Raw genomic sequence first — 13,720 nt, forward strand, 5'->3', positions numbered from 1 at the left:
AATTTACCGTCTGCCCCATGCTGTAGTAAGCTCTGTGGGAACAGAAAAGGGATGCAGAGTCGTTCCTCGGAGCCCGTGGGGATCAGCTCCTGCAGATGCTCAGCTCCTGCAGATGCTCAAATCCCTCGTAGAAAATATTGTAGTGTTTGTATGTAACTGACACACACCCTCCTGTGTATTTTATACTCCTGTATGCTTTAAGTCACCATCAATTGCCTAGAATACCTGATGCAGTGTAAATGTTGGTATTGTTAAGGAATGATGAGAAAAAAGTCTGCATGTGTTTAGTACAGGTGTGAATTTTTTTCTATTTTCCATCAACGATTGATTGACTCTACTGATGTCCAACTTGTGGGTCAAAAGGGCCCCCTGTGTCTGTGGGTGGAGGGTCATGGATGGGCAGAGAAGAGGCAGGGGAGTGTCAGGAAGACCCCAAGAGATGACACACCTCTTGTCAGAATCAGCTCTTTCTGTTCATGTCTATGAGGCGCCAACACTTTCATAATGAAGAAGTGTAGGAAAAGAAAACACAGTCAATCTAAGCACATACCCTTGTCCTGGTGGCAGACACCGTTGGTGAAGACAGGAGAGTCGGGTACCCGGGCCACGGAGGGGCAGGGAGCAGAGCTCCAGGACAGCAGGCTTCCCCTCGTGCTGTTGTTGTGGCTTCCAAGCCTCATGAGCCAATGATCAGACAAGGAGGAGCTGGTGGAGCCTGCAGAAGACGCAAAGGAGAGAGCTGGACCTGGCGCATCCCCAAGGAGCCTGCAGGTAGGGGCAGAGAGTTCTTCCACTCCCAGTTCCAGGCCAGCCCTAAGATTCCCAAAATGACCCTAGTCCCTCAGCCCTGGACTAAAAGAACCAGAAGGGGAACTACAGAAACAAAAGTAGTCAGGCAGTGGTGGCGCACACCTTTAATCCCAGCCCCTGGGGCAGAGGCAAGTGGATCTCTGAGTTCAAGGCCAGCTTGGTCTGCAAAGTGAGTTCCAGAACAGCCAAGGCTGTTACACAGAAAAACATTGTCTTGAGAAAAAAAAAAAAAGTGGCTGGCCAGAGAAGCCTGCAAATGGGACATCCTCAGAACCATGGTGTTTAGGTGAGATTTCCTGCAATGGGACATCCTTGGAACCATGGTATTTAGTGAGCACAGGAAAGATGATTCCTTGGTGCATTCAAATGTTCCCCATGAAATTACTTGCTGCCAGCTCTGACTTCCTAAATGTGATTATTTTTCCAGAGCCAAATATATAGGATTTTAGTAGTCACAGAAAAAGTATTGTCAGAGTGATAACATTTATCCCCAGGACCTATAGCACCAGATCCTATAGAACAACATATAGTGAACATACCCCAAGTTCAAGAGGGCCAAATTTTCAAGAGGACATTAAGAATACCTTCCCTCTAACCTTCTCTGATAGGTTTATTATTATTAAACTGCATATTACTTGGGGGGGTCTAATTGTATAGCTCAGGATGGCCCCAAACTCATGATTCTCCTGCCTCAGCTTCCCCTGTGATGAGATCATAGATGTGTGGTCATCATGCCTGGATCTAAGTGTTTTATTCTTCTTTCAATATCTGCCTTTTATAAAAGGAAGGAGGCTTGTGTTAGCTTTGATTCAAACCTGAAGGACTCTTTATTTTCTTTGGCTATTTTCTAATAAAAACAAAACAACTAAACAAAAGAGATTAGATCTCAGGGATCTCCTTCTGAAAAGAAAGGAGGGGTAAAGAAATGATAGGATAAAAGGGTAGATTATTGAATCTACTTTTAAACCAAAAAAAAAAAAAAAAAAAAAGAGACTACTAGTCTTAAATATTTCACACTGGTATGTATTTTAGTATATTGATACAAATTAAAAGTTAATTTTGTGGGGCTGGAGAGATGGCTCAGAGGTTAAGAGCACTGGCTGCTCTTCCAGAGGTCCCGAGTTCGATTCCCAGCAACCACATGGTGGCTCACAACCATCCATAATGAGATCTGGTGCCCTCTTCTGGTATTCAGGTACATGCAAACAAGCAGAACACTGTGTATAGATAATAAATAAATAAATCTTAAAAAAAAATTTTTTTTTTAAAAAGTTAATTTTGTTATGCTGTATGTATATTTCTACTCTTGTTTGTTTCTGTTTATGAAGCTCATTTAAAATGTAATGTATAATTAAGAAATACAAATTAATAGTCATCTATAATAGTCAAACTTATAGTCATATTAGGTATGTTTTCAAGGTCAAACACAGATATATTTAGATAGATAGATGGTCTTCAAACACTTCAAAGACCTACAAAATATGGCATTTAATATGTTTAATAACCTAAGGCACTTCATGATAGCAAGACATGTCTGCTCCTGGCAGCACCAATTTATTTCAGAGAAGATAATGGGCATCAAAGAAACTCCATATGCAGTTTGCATTCTTTTTGGCAAAGCTAGCCATTTGGGCAAAGAAACTGCCTTTGCCTCATTGCTGACAGTATGCTGTCCAAACTGGATCAGCAGGACATAAAAGAAAGCAACTGCCAGACTTTGCCAAGACAAGGTGGGACAATCCTTCAAAATGCCCTGCTTCAGAGAAAAGTCTGTCAGACATTCTAGGTTTATAGGCCAAAGATAGATGCCCCAACATTACAGAGGAACTTAGGGTGACTGTCCAGGCAGCCTGATGTCCCTGTCATTAGGTAACATTTCATCCTTCTGGGGTCTTTGACAGAGTTGAAGACTAGATAGTCAGGTAAAGTTCTCCTTAGATGATACGATAAAAGATAAATTAGGTATAAAATTTTAGTATCACAAAGATAAAATAGATAATAGAATATTTTCTCTAATTTTGCCAAATTCAAATGAACTAGATATTGTAACTGTAATTCTTACTTGATAACTGTTTTTGTTGTATATAATTTTACTGTGTTAAAGTTAAAACCTTTCTTTTTAATTAGACAAAAAGGAGGAAATGTGGAATATTCCGATATACTGTGCGAATATATGTCAGTGTGATTGGTTTAATAAAGAAGCTGACTGGCCAATAGCTGAACAGAATAAGGTTAGGCAGGAGAGCCAAACTGAGACTGCTGAGAAGGAAAAGGGGGGAGTTGGAGGAGAGGCCAGCCAGACACAGAGGAAGCAAGATGTTTAAAATGAGATAATATGCCATGGGCTACATGGCAAAGCATAGACAAGAAATATGGGTTAGCATAAATGTAGGGGTTAGCTAATAACAAGCCTGGGCTATTGGCCGAGCATTTATAATTAATATTAAGCCTCTGTTGTTTATTTGAAACAGGCGCAGGCAGGATCCATTACTCTCCTCCAGGGGAAGCCATTGGGTACCCTGATCTATCACTCTCCTCCAGGGGAAGCCATTGGATGCCCTGGATCTATCACTCTCCTTCAGGGGAAGATTGGGTACCCTGATCTATCATTCTCCTCCAGGGGAAGCCATTGGGTGCCCTGATCCATCACTCTCCTCCTTGTTCCTTTAAGCAGAGTGAATTAGTGAACCTGGAGGTAGGCTGGCTCCTCTGCTCTCCACGGCTGACAGTGCTGGGATCAGAGGAACACAGGTAGGCACGCCCAGCTTTCTTTTTAAAATCAAATCTCATGCTTACACAGCAAGTGCTCTTACCCATGGGGCCATCCCTCCAGTCCCGATGAATTTCTGTAATGCTCTTTTGTCCCCAAAATAAGGATGGCTATTTTCTAGTGCGGTTCAAGTCACGTAATAGTGTTACATGGTTTCCCCTGTACTTTCAATTTGGAAGCTCATAAATCAATTACTGGGAAGCCACTAAGCAGGTGCATTTTCTAGAAAGGTCTTATGCTTTTACCTGCCTCTCCTTTCCCAATAGCATTAACACAGGTTTACATGGCCCACACTTAATCATTTGTGGCTCAATATGAGACTCTCACATGCATCAGCTGCCCCATATTTACACACACACACACACACACACACACACACACACACACACACAAATGTACTGTTTCCCTATTTCTTGGTATGGGCAACTAGCTAGGGGAATAGAAAACTCCTATTTTCACACTGGCAGACAGAGTTCTTTTTTGATCCTTGTTCACCTTCCTAGATGCTCAAGTGAGCATTCTAGTTCCTTCAAAAAACAAACCACTGAGAGAGCAAGAGAGAGAGAGAGAGAGAGAGGAGTGGGTTGTTTTTTTTTTTTGTGTGTGTGTGTGTGTGTGTGTGTGTGTGTGTGTGCGCCTGTGCACACATGTGCCATAGCACATGTGTGGAGGTCAGAGGAGAACTTGCAGGAAAAGGTTCCAAGGATCAAACTCAAGTTGCCAAGGCTTGGTGGCAAGCATCCTTACAACTGAGTCATCTCACTGGCCCAGAGCATCCCAACTCTCAATGTGACCTCCACACCCCACGCCCCACTGAGCTCTGGCACACACCTCTCATGGAGCTGCTGGCTGACCAGGGAGGGATGCTGTTCCGCTTCTGATAGAAGAGGATGTAGGCTCCCCTGGTGTTGACCTCATCCTCTCGAAGGGGCTCCACCGTGCTGTCGTCATAGCTGTACCACTGGCCATCCAGAGAGTTCCGGCAATAGGCTGTAAAGGTTCAAACTCCAATGCTTAGAGCCCCAAGGCATGAAGATGCTCCCCTCTCGCAAAACTCAAAAATGGATATTCTTAAAGCAGGATGACAAAAATGCCTGTTTTTAGCTAGAATTGATTTCTTTGACACCAGAAGAAGACAACAGTTTCACAACTAGCAGGATCTTGCTCAGGAGTGCTCACTGGAAAGTGAGTGCTCACACTGCCATCCTATCAGGCAGTCATCCCTAACACAGAGCCTCACGTTACAAGGCCAGGCAGTAATGCCACCCATGGCTCACTCATCTCTAAATGGCCATGGAAGAGAAAATGAGACTCCTGGTTGGGACTCTGGTATACCTTTTCCTACCTAAGGACTGGAGCCCAACATTTACAGAAAGATGAAACATGATCCCAACTACCTCCAACCAGCTACAAATACCCTGCACCTGGCCCTCAAGCCCAGTGTGCAGCACTGGAACCCACTGGTCCTGAAGTTAGCCATCTTTTCGTGATTGGTCCGTCCAGCAAATACTCCAGGCCTTACAGGACACATGTGGCTACAGCTGTGTCTTACTTTTCTTGTTGCCACCTTTAAAATGTTATTTTAAAAAGAAAGAAAGAAACACAACCTTTTAAATTATTGGGCTCTGGGTTGGACAGGTCCCATGGGCCCTAGTTTGCTGACCTTTACACTCATCCCAGCGCAACACCCAGGAGTTCACCTTTGTTCTTCTTTTCCCTCCTGCCACACCCCATCCCAAAGCCATTCTTACTAATGGTACTCCAAAATACGTCTAGACTACTTTGTCAATACCCAGTGTGAACTCTCACTTGAGGCTCAGAACCACCTTGAACTGAAATTCTCAATCGCATTGCATTCTACCAGTCTCCACAGAAGAGCCATTTTGAAAAGTACACTAGGTGACGTTTTTATTCCTCAACATGAGACCTGGAGTTGGCCACTGTGACACAGTAAAATGGTTCCTGAAACTCTTGGATGCTCCAACGTGTCTTTGTCTGTGCTGGTGATCTGTGTGATGGCTGTGGCCTCCTAGTGACTTCAGGGTGTGGTCAGTCACCAGGAGACCAAGGAAGCATCCACAGGTTGGGACTTTTTGGGCAACTGAGAGAAGAAAAAGCCAAAGACCAGAAATAGACCCAAACACAAAAATGTAGCATCATGGAATTAAGTGGACTTTCCAATTAGTAATGGTCTTGTAGCACTTGGTACATGGAGGTGGGGGTGTGGGGGGGCATCAAGAAACTTCAGATCACAGACTTAAATGTGAAAATCTAAAACTTCAAAAGCGCTGGGAGATAGCATAGCAAAAACAATTCATAGCCCTACAGTGAAAAGGGCTTTCTGGCCACACCTCAAAATCCAGAAGTCATAAAAGAGCGATTGATCATTTCGCTACCTGGAGTAACAAAATGTAAGCCTTCTGCAAGACAAGCAACCTAAGGCACTGTTGGGACAGATGCTACAGGAGACTGCTAACAACAGCCATGTGGGAAAGGGTCAAGGACACAGATGGGACATTCACAGACTAGGCACACAAGGTTCTCCAATATGGAAGAGGCTAAAGCTGAGATGTCATCTTCTCATTTGACGGGTAAAACTTTAAAGGTGTTTCTGTGCAGGCTGGGGTGAGCTCTCCTACAAGGGAAGTATACTCTCAATCTCTTTCTCTCTCTTTCTCTCTCTCTCTCTCTCTCTCTCTCTCTCTCTCTCTCTCTCTCTCTCTCTCTCCCCCTATCGCTCTGAGACAGTGTTTCTCTGTTTAACAGCCCTGGCTGTCCTGGAACTTGCTCTGTAGACCAGGCTGGTCTCCAACTCACAGAGATCCACCTGCCTCTGCCTCCCGAGTTGTGGGATTAAAGGCGTGAGCCACCATACCCAGCTTTACACTTTAATTTTTTTTATTATTTTTTATTTTTTTAGTGTGTGCATGTAGACACACCCATACCACAACACACATGTCAAGGTTAGAGGACAACTTGAGGAATTCTCTTTTACCATATAGGTCCTGGGGATTGAACCCAGGTGGTCAGAACTGGTTGCAATCCCTTTCAGCTGCTGAGCTATCTTAGCAGCCAGAAGCAAACACTTACGGCTGGTAGGAAGACAAAAGTCCTACAAGCCCCTTCTACAGGGCAGTGTCACAGCATTTGTCAAAATGCACACCCAGGGCTGGGGGGGGGGGGGTCCTGTTCAATGGTAGGGTGCCTGCCTACAATGCTTAAGGCCCTGGTTTTGACGTGCACACACGAGCACACACACACTAGCTACCTAGCTATCTCCATTCTGGGATTTCACTCTATCATAAGCTTGTCATGTAGGAAATGACACATGTCAAAGGTTATAGAAGCAATACTGCCAAGTCAAAGAATGAGCAGTGTATGCCCTAATCCTCCGTATACCAGTGTGGAAACCTCTAAACTAGATTACTAGGTAAAAAAAACCCAGCTACAGAATTGTATACACAGTATTCGACTCTTGTGCTTAAAAATGGGTGACAGGGTAAAAACTTAAGGGTCTCTCTTTATGTTGTCAATTTAAAGATATTTTTCAACTAAAAAAAAAGATACAAGGAAATTTCCAGAACTGAAGAGCAAGCACAGTGCCTCCCGAGTCCTGTGAAAAGACCCACACAGAGGGCAGCCTAGGAAATTCCAGGGCGCCAGTGATAAAGGACCTAAAGTCTTCCAAAAAGCAAGTTAGATCTCAGACAAAGAAAAGAAAACTGGCCGGCTCCATCTCCAAATATTCCTCACCTCCATTCTCTGTGGAGCATCCCTCTCCAAAGACTATGAGACAATGACCATCATCAACCTAGAATTCTATGTCCACCCAGGCTGCCAGTCAAGGGGCGCAGTAAAGGCATTTCAAGACATGCAGTGACTCAGAATGTCACACTTCCATTGCCCTCTTTTAGGAAGCTAGAAGGTGTGCTCCTCTAAATGAAGGAGATGGTAACCAGGTAGTGGTGGCGTATGCATTTAATCCCAGCACTTGGGAGACAGAGCCAGGTGGATCTCTGTGAGTTCGAGGCCAGCCTGGTCTACAGAGTGAGTTCCAGGAAAGGCGCAAAACTACACAGAGAAACCCTGTCTTGAAAAAAAAAAAAAAAAAAAAAAAAAAAAAAAAAAAAAAAAAAAAACCAAAAAAAATGAAGGAGATGGTGATCTTCTATGGTACCCTATATGGAGAACCTACTACTGCCACCTTACTAAACCAGCGTAATTCCTAACTACATTCTCAATAGTTATTCTTAGACCCATACATAAGTTGCTCTCATAAGTTCTTGTCTAAGAAACTACTCTTTGCAATAGACAGAGACCAGTCTAGAAAACCACAGATGATCAAGCTGCAGAGACCACGTGATACCCAGCTTCCACTGGCACATCCACAACACATCTTCTGCATTGAAGGCTCGGGGAACATTGAGGAAGAGGGGGTGGGAAGACTGTAAGAGCCTGAGAAACAGGAAGTCTCCCGTGAGAGTGTGTCTCCCAGAAATGTCAGGGAAGCTACAGCAAGTCTCAACCACACGGCTGCCTGAACAAGACCTGAACAGGAACACCAAGAGAGCAAGGAACTCTCACAGGGCCCCAACCCTAGACAAAGAACTTCAAGCAACCAAGGAAAGCTGAGATCAGAAGGAATAGTCTTTCCTAGGGAAGACACTCCTGCCTGTACCATTGGTCATCTAATACCAAGTGATCAGGCCTGAAATCATATGTATACTTAACCTTATACAGCCTGAGTTGTATTGACATGTTTAGGGATATATATGTGTACACACACACATTATAATTAAAGAAAAAGATGCCATGAATTTGAGAGAGCAAGGCAGGGGTACATGAGAGGGGTTTGGAAGACTAAAAGGGGATAAATGATATAATAATATTTTAATTTCAAAAAAGTAAAAAAAAAAAATTTTTTAAATCCCAGGTAAATACAGCAGAAAAGATGCCTCCCCAAAATGCATATCCACACAGGTTTCAAGGGATCTGTGCTGAGCTATTTTTAGCCCGGAGGAAAAAGACTGGGGATCTGACTGGACAGGGTGCTCCAGACTGAAACTGGTGGCCTCTCTCACCTGGTGCAGGATGGGTGGGGTGGCACAGCAGAGTGGCACAAGAGTCACCTGGCGCCCACTATCACCTTCCTATGATCAGCCAAGACCCATCCTGCAGCCTCCCTCTGTTCACCCACGAGGTCCTTGTTTCTCTCTTTCTCCCCGCGGGCACTGTACCAGCCATGTTTGTGCCATCAGAGAGCACATCCCACACCTCTCCTGAGGCTCCCAGGGATCCGCCTCCACAACTGTGTACCCACTGGACCCTGAACCGATGCTGCCAACAGCTCTCCTACAGGCTTCTGTGACCGCCAAGATGGGCTAGAAGGAATGCCATGGGTTGAGAAGGGGGTCTGTCACGCTATGTCTGAGAATACTTAGAGGGCCAACTTTAAACCACTGAGGGAACTGCTTGGCAGTTTGTTTCTCTCCCGTTGTCTCCTGCTTCTAAATTCCCCCAGGCAACTAGAAATGAAAAGCATCCCACAGAATAAAGGGATGCAAAACCTGGTAAGTAAGACTCTCTGTGCTGAATCATCTAGGAAGGCAAACATGGCATCTTGGTTCTGGTACTTACCCTCCCATGTTTGATGTGCCTGAAAATACAAGGAGTTACCAACATCACAGTGCCAGCATCTTCCCAAGTCAACACCAGCTTCCCAGAGGACCAGGCACCGTCTCTCTTTTCTCCTGTGTGCGGTGGTGTGGTAAACCAAGCACGGTGAATGGGAAGAGTGCTGGCCTTCAAGAAGCACCAGTGTGGGGGGACATCTTGAGGCTCTGGCTACAGCCAAGTCACATGGCCATGGCTGATGCCCACAGAGTGGCATGGCAAGGCTCACCTGTGTAATGCCCACCTTGCAGACTCCCATGGTGGTTGCAGACCGCATACAAGTCATAGAGGAAGTCCATTGGGTAGGTGGTGGGCAGGCAGATCGGCTGCTTCCAGGAGGACCAGGGTCCAGGCCCTGCCTTGGAGTTGGTGCTCCTCCGGGCTACATGAGGAGCCATGTTGAGCCCAGACAGTGGGAACTTCACCAGCGTGGAGAGTTTGTTCCTTCTCTCTCCTACCTGACAGAACCGTTTCAGATGGATGATCAGGATGTCAGGCAGGGTCCACAAACTCAGCTTTACCACACCCTGCTGGAGGACTTGGCAGTGAGGGCACTTCCATGCATCATCCTGGGCCAGCTGGAAAGGAAGCCATCGGGACTGTAAGGCCACCCCAAGGCACAACCAACCCGGCACAAGGCAGCCAGCCCACCTCCCAGCCGGGGAGTGGAATCCAGGGCAGGACCTGTTCCTCCTTGGTATAGGACTGAAAACATTCGTCCAGGGTACAGCTGGGCTGCTGGTGCGCCTGCTGCTGCTGCCACACACTGTCTGCATCCTGGACCCGCTCCTCCTGGAGGCTCCCAAACAGGCTGGATGGAAGGAGAAGGCACAACATTCAGAGCTCTCCCTCCCAGAAGGATCTAACTCCACACACACAGAAAACCCAGGCAGGGGCACTGGACAGGCAAAGCTACCTTTCCTGTGGGTTCCTGAAACCACTCACACCCCTGACTTTGCAACTCACTCTTAGAGAATCACTGGTCTCCCCCACCAGCTCCTCAAAGGACCAAATTATAGGCTTACTCAACTTAGCACCAGTCAGAGTACCTGGCAAGAGATGAATAAGTACTTGATGGATTGAAATATGTCCTCTTACAGAGTCTAGCTGACATGCTGAGGAGCTATGACAGGTAGCCAAGTAGAGTGATGAACCTAGATTCAAGCCAGGCAGCCTGGGTTCAAATCCCAGCTCTGTATGTATGAGCCATGTGACTTATGCATCGCTTAACCTCAGTGCTTCTCAGTTTCAACCTCTGGGCAATGGTAGTGATAAATTCCTAGTCTTCCCACATAGAGTGTGATGGAGATGAATCCAATAGCTCCTAGGAAATAAGTGTTCTGAGTAGTGCATGGCCCAGGCTGGGGTTACATGAGCATTTACTACTCCTAACACTCCACTGACCCCCATCACAATCACCATGCCCATTGTAGCTATTTACACAGACAGCTCTAAGTTCTCTCAGAGGAATGGGGTCCACCATATTAAAGGTGTGTGTCCGCAGGATCTTACACTCTAGCTACGGGAAACGAGGTCCCGGAAAGGTTTGTGGGCAGAGGCACGCCCTAGCCCAGCTCTGTAGGAGTAAAATTCCATTAACTCACCGCTCCATGACAGAGCTATCCCACTCCACAGCCAGCTTGACATGAGGAGGGCCTCCTGGCCTCCTGAGGTGCAAAGCCCTGAGGAGAGAATGAGGAAACCTGTCAGAAAACAGAGCTTCCTTCCCACAGTTCTCAGGGCTCCACAGTCAGCTTCCCCACTCTTCCCTGGAGAAATGTTCCACACAAAAAGACCCTAAACTGACTAAAACCACACTGAAGGGCTCTAAGTCTGCTGAAGGCCTCGCTCTTTCCCTACCCCTTAATGCTCTCTACTTAATACTCCTGATACTCTCAGGAGGTGGGAGCTCTAGGTAGGAGTTGTGTCCTTCCAGCCACTAGGACACAATTAACTGTTCCACTGAAGGCCCAGCCAACTTTTTAGTATCTACAGGGAAGTTACACATTGCCAAGATTTGAATATAAAATATCTCCCACAGCTAGTGACATTATTCTTTAAAAGGGAAACTTAGCTGGAGTAGGTCATAGGGAGTGGGTCACTGGTGTATCTCATCTCTAATTTCTTCCTGTGTCTCTCTCTGTTTCCTAGCAAACACGAGGTAAAGAAGTTCCTTGAGTATGCAATGCTCTGCCTCACCACAGGCCCCAGAACAGCAGAGGTGGCCGTGGACTGAAATCATGAGGCAGAGCAAATCTTTCCTTCCCTCAAGGTGTTCCTGGCAGGTACTTGGTCACAGCATCACAAACACCCAAATGAGCACTTTACACAAAGAGCCAGGACTGATGGCACCCCAGGAGAGCTAACATTCCCCCAAAAAACAATGCAGAAGGATCTCTGTAAACCCACCCACACCACTCAAAGGCTTCCAAACCCTCCAATGTGTAGAAAATCTCAGTGAGTCAAACTACAGCCCCTCCCAACTTCTGTGGCTCCATCCATTTCAGAAAAGGCAGGAGAAGTGAAGGAAGAAAGTGGAGGGTAGGAAGTCTTATCCTGAATCAAGAAAAGCAAGTAGTCGTCAAGTTTACACCCAAAATATTGTTTAGGATTTGTGACAAGCCTGTCACCAAGATGATTCAATAGAAAGTTCCGGACTCACAGAAGACACAAAGTGAGATGAGATTGCACACACTTGGTAAGAGTGCACACGCCAAGTACAGCTTCCATTCCTTATTTTCAATAGAGTTTTGCATGACTTGGTCCTACTGCTTTCATGTACTTAGGTACTTCCTCTCACGTCCCTGTCATGGCCTGGTAACAACTCGCGAGAGGCTGGTTCCAGCCTGCAGAGCACACACTAAGGAATATGACTGTCAGCTCCAACACCAAATGCCACTTGGGGCCCTTCTTCCCCAGGGTTTCCTTTTCCTGTCAGACCAAAGCAGGTCCTGGCTGACATGGCTCCTCTCTTCCTAACTTACCAGCTAAGGAGGGTATAAATAGGGTATTCTGGGGAGCCTTCTGGTCTGCCTCTACATTCTAGACTCAGCACCTCAATCTGACCAAGTCAGGAAACCAGAGACCCTTCCTGTGGACTGAGCTCTGTGGGAACATCAGCAAAGGTATCAGATTACTGATGCACAGAGCAAAAATCACCCTGGGGATATTGTGCCAGCCCTGAAGAAGTCTAGACAAGGCTGCGCTGTGACAAGCTATTGAACAGACATTGGGAGCATCATGAAGTCAGAGGCACAGAAGAGTCAGCCATAGTGGCTTTAGCCCCTAGCTGTAGTCCACAATCTTTTACAGTTTAGGAGTGATGATCCAGTTGTGGCCTTGTCATCCACTTCAAAGGGGACACTCATTCCCACTGGGGTCTGGAGCATGACCTGTACCACATGGTGCATCTGTTCGACCAGTCTGGGTGCAAACTCAGGCTTCTCCACTCACCAGCTGGGTAAGTATGAGCAAGTCAATCTCTAGTGATGTCATTGCTCCCTCATCTTTGAAGTGGCCATTCTTGGACACAGGGTTTAAAAACAAGAATAAAGGAGCAAAATGTGTCTAAGGACCCAACAAGGTGGCTGGTACTAGAGAGGAACCGATCAAGAATGGCTAGTATTGTCAGTAATTATACTGTTCCGTAGTCTTCTTTAGGAAGCCTAGCTCAGGAAGAGCATGAGCCATCCCTTCCCTTACCTGTCAACTGCCCAGTGACAGAGGGGCCGGCTGTCCTGTGGAGATAAGTAGCTGCAGGCCAAGGAAAGCCCCACAACCCGGATGGAGAACAGAGTCCCCAGGTCCTGCCATGACAAAACCAGAGGCGACAGAGTTCATCACATAGTCCCAGTGCTGAGCAACTGACTCTGTGACACATAAATGAATCAAAAGAGCAAGCACTTTTTTCCCCATAGTATTTTGAATAGTCTCTTAATAGCTGGTATTTAAAATGGAGAGCTACAAAGGCTCCACTGTTTTGAAGATTCAGTCAGTCTCTTAATATAGTAACCGAATGCCATGCTTGCTATACTGAACACAACCCCTCACACAATGAACACAGCATATGTAAAAACAAGTTAAACAACTGGAGCAGATACTGATACAGTAAGTGGAACGTAAGATCGATTTTTAATTAATTATTGATATGTAGTTCAACCTTTTTTATGGACATGATTACCATCACCACAATGAGACAGCTGTGTAAAAACAAGTTCATATACACATGCTACAATAGTCTAGCATTTCTGAAATTGAAGCAAGTCTTACAGAGATATGCTTACATTATAGGTGCCTCAAAAAAAACCAGTGGAACAAATAACCCGATTCAAAAGTGGCCAGAGGACCTGAATACATGTTTCTCCAAACACATGCAGATAACAAAAGCACAACAGAAGACGGTTACTACCATTTATAAATAACCAATGAACCAAGGCCATAATGAGCTGTCACTTAAACCCGCCATAA

At 45.7% G+C, this 13,720-nt stretch overlaps 1 protein-coding gene across 1 annotated transcript in view; it reads right to left on the bottom strand.

Moving 5' to 3' along the window:
* Nucleotides 1-334: 334 nt before the first annotated feature.
* Nucleotides 335-13,720, bottom strand: part of Usp43 (ubiquitin specific peptidase 43) — a 51,774-nt gene continuing 38,388 nt past the window's right edge. The window contains exons 9-15 of the mRNA XM_059270653.1: nt 12,956-13,059; nt 10,858-10,935; nt 9,938-10,064; nt 9,483-9,831; nt 4,412-4,570; nt 551-715; nt 335-375 (exon numbers count right to left, since the gene is read on the bottom strand). Of these exons, the coding sequence (XP_059126636.1) occupies nt 335-375; nt 551-715; nt 4,412-4,570; nt 9,483-9,831; nt 9,938-10,064; nt 10,858-10,935; nt 12,956-13,059 (1,023 nt within the window). The remainder of the gene's footprint in view (nt 376-550; nt 716-4,411; nt 4,571-9,482; nt 9,832-9,937; nt 10,065-10,857; nt 10,936-12,955; nt 13,060-13,720) is intronic.

The sequence above is a fragment of the Peromyscus eremicus genome, chromosome 8a (assembly GCF_949786415.1).
Source record: "Peromyscus eremicus chromosome 8a, PerEre_H2_v1, whole genome shotgun sequence".
Classification (NCBI taxonomy): Eukaryota; Metazoa; Chordata; class Mammalia; order Rodentia; family Cricetidae; genus Peromyscus; species Peromyscus eremicus.